Below are 8,050 nucleotides of genomic sequence, written 5' to 3'. Positions count from 1 at the left end.
AGGTTGACACTGTTCCAGGTTTATCCACTGTGCCACCACGGGTCAGCTCTGTCTCTACTTTAGATACCAGTTGGAAGTCCCATCATTTATACTTCTGACTAACTGGTTTTCTTTCTTTTAAAAAAATTTTTCACATAGGCACATAGTTTTATTTTTTATATTATTTTTTTATCAACTTTATTGAGGTGACATTGGTTAATAAAATCATATAGGTTTCAGGTGTATAATTCTGTAATACATTATCTCTCTATATATATTGTACTGTGTGCTCACCACCCCAAGTCAAGTCATGTCTATCACCATTTATCCCCCCTCTACCCATTTCTACCTCCTCCAACCCTCCTTTTCCTCTGGTAGTCACCATACTATTATCTGTGTCTGTGAGTTTGTTATTTGCTTAATCCCTTAATCTCACCAACTGGCTTTTGTTAAAGCCTTTTAAATTGTGGGTTCTCAGCCCTGGCCAGGTAGCTCAGTTGGTTAGACTTAGAGCATTGTCCCAATACAAGGTTGTAGGTTTGATCCCCAGTTGGGCACATACAAGAATCAACCAATGAATGCATAAATAGGTAGAACAACTTAATATTTCTCTCTCTTCTCTTTCTCTTCTCTCTCCCTCCCTCTCTCCCTCCCTCCCACCCTCCCTCCCCTTCATCTCTCTCTAAAAATTAATAAATAAAATTTTACAAATGAAAAAAAAGTTGTGGGTTCCCAGGATCTCTCCTGAGGTCTGATAATTTGCTAGAACAGCTCACAAAACTTAGAACAGCTCACAGTTACTTATATTCACCAGTTTATTTTAACGGGTATGACGAAGGATGCAGATGAACAGCCAGATGAAGAGGTGCAGAGGTCAAGGATGGGGAAGGAATGCTGAGCATCTGTGCCCCCGCCAGGCGCACCGTCCTCTCTGCACAATCCTGTATTGAAGTTCTCTGAGCATCTCGTTAAGGTTTTATGGAGGCATGCTTGATTAAATCATTTGCAATTGGTAATTAAACTGAATCCCCACCCCTCTTCTGGCCCTGGAGGTCAGGGAGTGGGGCTGAAAGTTCCCATCCCCCAAGCATACGGCCGCTTCCTCTGGCAAGCAGCGCCCCTGTCCACGCACCACCTCTGTAGCATACACTTGGGTATGGCTTAGGTGCTTATTGTGAATAATATTTAGGAACACTGCCAGGAACTGGGGAGCAAATATGTATTTCCTAGTATATCCCAGCATCACAGATTATTCCACATTTCACCCAGTAGCTAGGACGGAGTGATAAGTTCCTGACCATGCATGGTCTTCACAGAAAAGATGTCCCATATTTGGGAAAGCTTTGCAGGTGGTTCTGTGTTAGGTGGTTGGGAAGAAGAAGCTGAGATGCGTGTGAGCTGTTGGATGTCTAGGTAGCTTAGGAAACTAGTGTCAGCCGATGAAGTAACTGGTTGTGTTACCTGCCTCACCAGCAGTCTCTGCCCCTTCCAGAGAAGGCGCTGGACCCCGTCATTGCTGACACAGAGTTGCTATAGAGATCTCATTCTGACCTTGAACCCATAGGCCCTAAGTTTGTTGTTTTCATTGCAGGTAATTAAAAGTTAATGTTTGAAATGAGTGAAGCCAGGCAGAAATAATGATTTTGACTTAGCGATTTTCAACTGGTATGCCGCGACACACCAAGAATTTTTAAAACGTGCAGTTACTAAGGGGAAAGAGGGGCACTGACCTCTTTCCCCTTAGTAATTAGTTGATGTGTGCCATGAGAAAATAAAGGTTGAAAATCACTGACTTGAGTATTGAGAGGTCATACCCAGCCAGGTGAATGGAGATCACGCTCCTTCCTGGGCTCCCCCAACAGGTTTCTTCCTCTGGATGCACCAGGAGGACAAGCTCTGAATGGAAATGCCAGGAGTGGGCAGGGTGCCTGGGCTTTGTGTGTGGCCGGGGGTGGGGGGTGGGGGGGGTGTTTCTTCCTTTTTTCTTTTATTCTTTTTTTGCAGCTTTATTGAGGTATCACTGATACAAGATAAATAGCACATATTTAAAGTGTAAAATCTGAACGGTTTGGACATATGTGGAGAAATCATCACCACAATCAAGAGAATGAACACATCCATCACCTCAACAATGTCTCATATGCCTTCATCCTCCACCCTGCCCCCAGCCTCATTCCCCAGGCAGCCACTGATCTGCTTTCTGCCACTATAGGTTAGTTTGCATATTTTAAGATTTTATACAAATAGAATTATACTCTGTGTGTGTGTGTGTTTATTCCTTCTTTCCAGTTCAGCCTTAGGAAAAGAGAAAGTTCAATGACTGTGTCCTTGGGAATTTGTTCTGCTAAATTAAGAGGTGAGGGTAACAGCCCAGGAGCTTAACTGACTCCTCTCCTTACTTGAGGTTGTTAATTCTTGGTCAGACTTTCCCTGAACAGAGGCCAGGGTTTAATGTTACCAATCAGATTGGAGGCAGGAGGTAGTTGACTTTCCAGAAATCATTGGCACAGATGTCTTTAGTGTTTTTAGCCTGTGGGGTTTTATGAGGTTACAGCATGGCTGAGATAAGCATAATAAATTCTATTATAAGAAGGTGTTTCCATGTCGCTGGAGCTGTGGAAGGCAGACCCCACACTGTCACTGTAGAAGCTGTGTGACCTTGGCTTAGCCCACAGCCAGAGCCCTTGATTAGTTTCCCACTTGGTAAGATACAGGCGGCGCTCCCTCTCGCCCTGTTGGCATGAATGTGCATTGGAACAGTCAAAGGTAAACAAATAGGAGGCAATGCTGAAGCCCTGGTTGACCTGCAGTCATAATGATCTGCTGCCTCGGTTGCAATACATTTTTACGGTGAGAATTCCATTCACAAAGCACTTCGGCCCCATCTCTGCCCAGCATCCTATGATGAAAGGGCACGGATGGGAATCTTCCTATGTGGCGTTGTCACACCTTCCCCCCTCCACCCTGGGCCATGCATCCCTGCCAGGCCATTTCCAATGTAGACATGAGTGGTGATGCCAAAATGGTGCCCACTGCACAGTGGCCACCTCCGCGTCCCCACAGGTGACCCCAGAGGTCTGGTTTCCTTTTGTAAGTGGGTCTCAAGACTTCTCCCCATGCATTGAAGGAAGAAAGGAAGGTGACTTTTTAATAATTCAGGAGACTCAGATTTCAGGTGCTCAACCCCATGGGGCTGGCTGGCTCCAGAAGCGTGGAGATACCCTGTCAGGTGCGGGAATGTTAGGACGCTAAGGACATGCGGGTTGGTGGGATTGCAGTTAGCACTTGGGCAGGGTCCCACATCGCTGAGGTCTCCGCAGTTAACCAGGTGCCCTTGTGTCAACAGCCCTGGCTCCCATCAGCCACTGGGACACCCCAGCCTGTGGTCGTTGCTGAGCGCCTGGACCCCAGGGTGTGGCCAAAGGGCGTGGCTGGGGGGGAGGGCTGGGGACGTGTGTCTTCCTGAGCCAGGAGAAGAGGTGGGAGGTAGCTGGTCTCAGCTGCTCTGTTCACCTTGGACTGATTTTCCATCTGCTCTGTTTCCTGCCACCTTCCATGTCTGCCTCCTTAGATCCCCCATCCTCTATCTCCCATCCTCCACTCCTTCCCCTCCCCCCAAGGCTTTCTGGCAGCGTTTATTTTTGTGTGAAAGTCCACTAGGTTTTACCCTCTCAAAGGGTATGATGTCCAAGGAAAGGGTTAGTATTCTGTGTCTGCGCAGTGGCTGTGAGCACGTGGACTGTGGTTAATGACACTGAGAAACTCAGTTCATTTTATTTTGTTTTATTTTAATAAGTTTAAAAGCTGATAATTGATTCAAATATTTGGAAAACTTTTGAGTGTATTTGGAGCAAATGTGTGAATCTGCCTTTTCAAACTGTAAATTTTATGAAGTCTAAATATAGATCAAATATTTTCAGTGACAATGTAGCATTTGAATTGAGATGTGCTAAAAGTGTAAAATAGACACCAGATTTCAGACTCAGTATGAAAAAAACAAGTGAAAATATTTCATGTCAAAATATGTTTACATTTTGAAATGATAGTATTTTGGACCTGTTGGGTTATATAAAATATATGCGTGTCAGTGGTGTCTTTTACATTTCTGGTGTGGCTACTAGAACTTTAAAACTTTACATCTTACACTATATATTTTGTTGTATTCCTGGTGCACTGTGTGCTCCAGATTGTCCATTTGGTGGGATTTCGCCGAAGAGGTCATGACCAGGCTGAAGGAGGACGCGAGTGTCCCCCGCCAGCCCATGGCTCTCGCCACCACACTTGCTGCTCATCCCTGCAAGTGTGAGCAAGTGTGTCTGGAGCTCAGGGAACGGGAGGAGCGGCTGTGGAGGGAGACGGGAGATGACTTCTGTCGTACCTGTCTCCATACGAGGGCAATCGAAGTGAAAACTAGACGCTTTTCTAAATACTCAAATGAACAATGATGGGCCGACATGGAACCTGTAGAGGACTGCCTCCCTGAGCAAACCTGAAGGTGAGAGCTGGAATTAGACAAAAGATTGTATGGAGGGAGATAGCATGTTTTGCAAAAGGATCCAAACTAAGGTAACAGCCAGGCAACCAAGAGAGGCTACCAGTATACTAGGTACAATACCTAGTCAAGTAAGGAGACCTGAGACCCACTTCCTGTATTCCTGGCTCTTTGGTTAAGAACATCTCCCTCTTTTCTAAGTATCTGCTTAAATCGGACCTATTTTTCAAGGCCCTTTCCCTGATCGCGGTCAACTTCCCAGCTCCACAGTCAGCAGCTGGGTGGCCTGGGCCGCACACGCCCTCGGCCTCCATCCTCAGCAAAGTGACGAAGTACTTCAGCTTGTTTTCCTTTGGAGCCAGGCTCTAAGCTTGGGATGCAGACGACATCATCATGCATTCCGACTGGTCGCTCATCAGCATAGACAGGGGACTACAAAGTGCTCTGCCAATAGTAGTGCTTTCAGCTCACCTCCAGAAACCCAGTCATGTGAAAAGTCTTTTATTTATGATTTCGCATATTTACAGAATGTGTGTTCATTACAATCATTCTTACAATAAATACGGAAGTGCTAAACAGCCTTCGTCACAGTGGCGATGGTCCATCCGAGGCACAGGGACAGGGTGCTGCAGACGCCCTGCTGCCCAAGCGCCAGCCAGGGGGCCTTCAGAGAGCTTAGTGAAGGGGAGAAGAACTTAAGGTCTGAACTTAAAATGGGATTAATAGTCAATGCAGCAAAGAATGTTAAGAAAACGGGTACAGGTTTTTACTATTTTTACCAGATGACAGTAAAGAAACAAAGCAGAGAGACTCAAGACCCCGTTCGTCAGAGGCACAGAAGCCAGCGCCCCGCCCCCACGCCTTCCCCAGCACTGGTTTGCTGTGGTGCCGCTGGTGTCAGCCGACTGAGTGCGAACCAGAGAAAACCTTCCCACGTCTAAAGGCAGAACCTCAGGAACCCCATAAGGACGAGCAGGAATTGACTACTGATTATGGAGCCTTCTGTTGCTTCCCTGGCTTTGTTCTGTCTCGGCCACGAGGACCAGAAGTGAGAGCCTGGGCTGTACTGAGGGAGGACGCGCAAGAGAAACGCACTGCTTCCCCACCCAGTAAACCTTTCTTTTTATGAAAAGCTACTGTGCCAGGTACAGTGATCTCTCTGTTCTCTCATACAATTCGTCCATAAAAGATGTAGCGAGCTTCTTGAGTCTGTCTCACAGCTCTGGGGTGGTTTATATTGGTTTCTGATTGGCATCTTTGGTCCAAGGCCGAGAAAACATGACCTAATTCACATGCTCGGTCACCAGGGTTATCCCTGCTGTCACTTGTTCAGCACCAGGTATGCTAAGGGCATAGTCGGGACGCCACACCGGGCCCCAGTGCTGTTAGTCTCGTGAACGGCCACGTCTCTGTGTCTCCAGTAGGGCCTTTGTGGCCTTGCCTAGCAAACAAGCAAGCTACCGAGACAGAGGGCGTGCATCACCAGGAAAAGCTGTGACAGTAGTGAAAGGCACAAAGACTTCTCAGAGTCGAGAGAGGAGCAGAAGGAAAAAATGACATCAGGAACCCTGTGCTTCAAGAAGACATTCGTGCTGTCAGAGTACTGGGAGCGAGACGGTTCTCTGTGAACTGGGAGGTGCAGACCTGGAGAGGCTGGTGGCGGAGGTCCTTCCCAGTCCTGGACCTTGCTGACCTCCATGGGCTCTCACATCCGTGGGAGGAGAGGGGAGGAGTTAAGTTTTCTCAGAAGCTGTCTTTGGGACTTGGGGGGAGACCCCGAGGAATCTTTGTAACATGCCTTTAGCTTGGTCCGTAAATACCACACTGCCAGCCCTGCCACAGATAACTGCCCGCTGTTTATACCTTGAAAATGCATTTTTACTAAGCCATGGCTCGACATTCTTGATGTCAGAGAAGTAGGTGGGTCCCAAGTCCAGGTTGACAGTAGGGACCCATGAAGGTGGCAGAAATGAAATTTGGGCAAAAGAAACAAAGCTCTTGAATCATTTTGCTTCTGCAGATTCTTAGAACTCATATCTGCTCTAAGAAAGAGAAAGCAATGGTACCTTTTCAAGGAAGAGCCTGATTATTTATAAATCTGTACTGTATAAAACCGGCAGAGGCCGGGCTTGGGCTTAATATCCCGTCCTTCTCATATTTAGACCTTCTGAGACCTCAGATCGTGTGTGTCTTCCCATTCTCTCTCTCAGACCTATTCAGTGCCTCTGATCCAAAGGACAGGATTCTGAAGAGGCCTCCACTATCTTTTAAAGGATTTCTCTTGTTGTCTCGTGTACCTTGACCCTTCCTGAATCAGTGTTTCCCCTCTCCCTAACTCCCCAAGTGCCAAGGTCAGACCAAAACTTTGTCACAGTAGAAGGAAATCAGAGGAAGACAGCAATGTCTTCCCTGAGGAAACAAACCTGAGTCTCAAAAGCAACACCTATGCAGAGTGGCACATTTCAAAGCTTGGACAAAGAGCAGAATTTCCAGGACATTTGACACCAACGCTTGAGTGAACCCCTGGATAAAAATGTTTTTCAATCAGTAACATCCCCCACCAGTCGACATGGTTTGTGTCCCCGGAATCCAGACCTCTTACGGGTCTCACAAGATGAAGCAGACAGACTCTCAGAGTTCCTGCCTCCGTGGTGAGCTCTCCCCATCCGCAGCTGCATGGCGGGTGGCTGCAGCATCAGGATGAGGGGCACCCAGCCAGAGGCCGCCAAGGTCCGGGGTGTTTGCAGGTTGAGCTCCGTAGAACTCTCAGGTATTTCAAGTGTCCAGGGAGCCACTGTGTGTAGCATCCAAAGCAAAGTTCTTCCGTGGACGTGCCTGGAGTGCTGGGGCCTCAGGCGTGGGTCTCAGTCTGCTTCCGGATGGCTGGTTTGTATATGACGCCTTTAGTGTTGTCACATTTTTTGCTACCGGAACAAGAACACACGAGCCTTATTAGTTAAAGAGGAGAGAGAGGCCGCGTGTAGCCTGACTCGGCCATGAAATGAGGCAAGGTTTAGGGGTCACATTCTTCTCTTGGGGACCTTCCCCCAATTCTGTTGGTATTAGGAGGGAATGGCTACAAATCAAGCATTAACCAACATGGGACCTGTTCATTTTCCAACTGTTCTTTTTTAATGTCTGACAATAGTAGATTTGCATTTTGAAGAAGCTCTCATTACCACCCTGCTTCAAAGCTTTGATTCCATAGCGGGGTTCCTGGCAGCCTTTCTTTTTATACCAGGAAAAATAAATTAGGTTTTAGGAAAAAGTAAATGTGACAATAAAAAACATGAGCAAAGGACATCAATAGCTAACGTGAGTTGAGAAATCAACTTTTTCTTCACTGTCCTTTTTGTACTCAGAAAAGACAAATACCATATGATTTCGCTTATATGTGTAATCTAATGAACAAAATAAAATAGAAACAGGTTCATAGATACAGAGAGTAGACGGACATCTGTCAGAGACTGGGTGAAACCGGTGAAGGGATTAAGGAAAAACAAAGAACCTCCCAGACGCAGACAACAGCATGGTGATTAGCAGAGGGAAGGGGTGGGAGCAGACAGAAGAGGGTCCAGG

General features: G+C 46.8%; 1 protein-coding gene across 2 annotated transcripts in view; it reads right to left on the bottom strand.

The window, feature by feature from the left end:
• Positions 1 to 4,956: 4,956 nt before the first annotated feature.
• The window catches only part of CA12 (carbonic anhydrase 12), a 65,714-nt gene continuing 62,620 nt past the window's right edge, over positions 4,957 to 8,050 (bottom strand). For both annotated transcript variants that reach the window (XM_066276276.1, XM_066276275.1), the window contains one exon: positions 4,957 to 7,395. In XM_066276276.1, the coding sequence (XP_066132373.1) occupies positions 7,323 to 7,395 (73 nt within the window). In that variant the 3' untranslated portion in view covers positions 4,957 to 7,322. The remainder of the gene's footprint in view (positions 7,396 to 8,050) is intronic.

This window comes from Saccopteryx bilineata, chromosome 4, assembly GCF_036850765.1.
Source record: "Saccopteryx bilineata isolate mSacBil1 chromosome 4, mSacBil1_pri_phased_curated, whole genome shotgun sequence".
Lineage (NCBI taxonomy): Eukaryota > Metazoa > Chordata > Mammalia > Chiroptera > Emballonuridae > Saccopteryx > Saccopteryx bilineata.
This window is presented reverse-complemented; position numbering and strand designations above follow the sequence as displayed.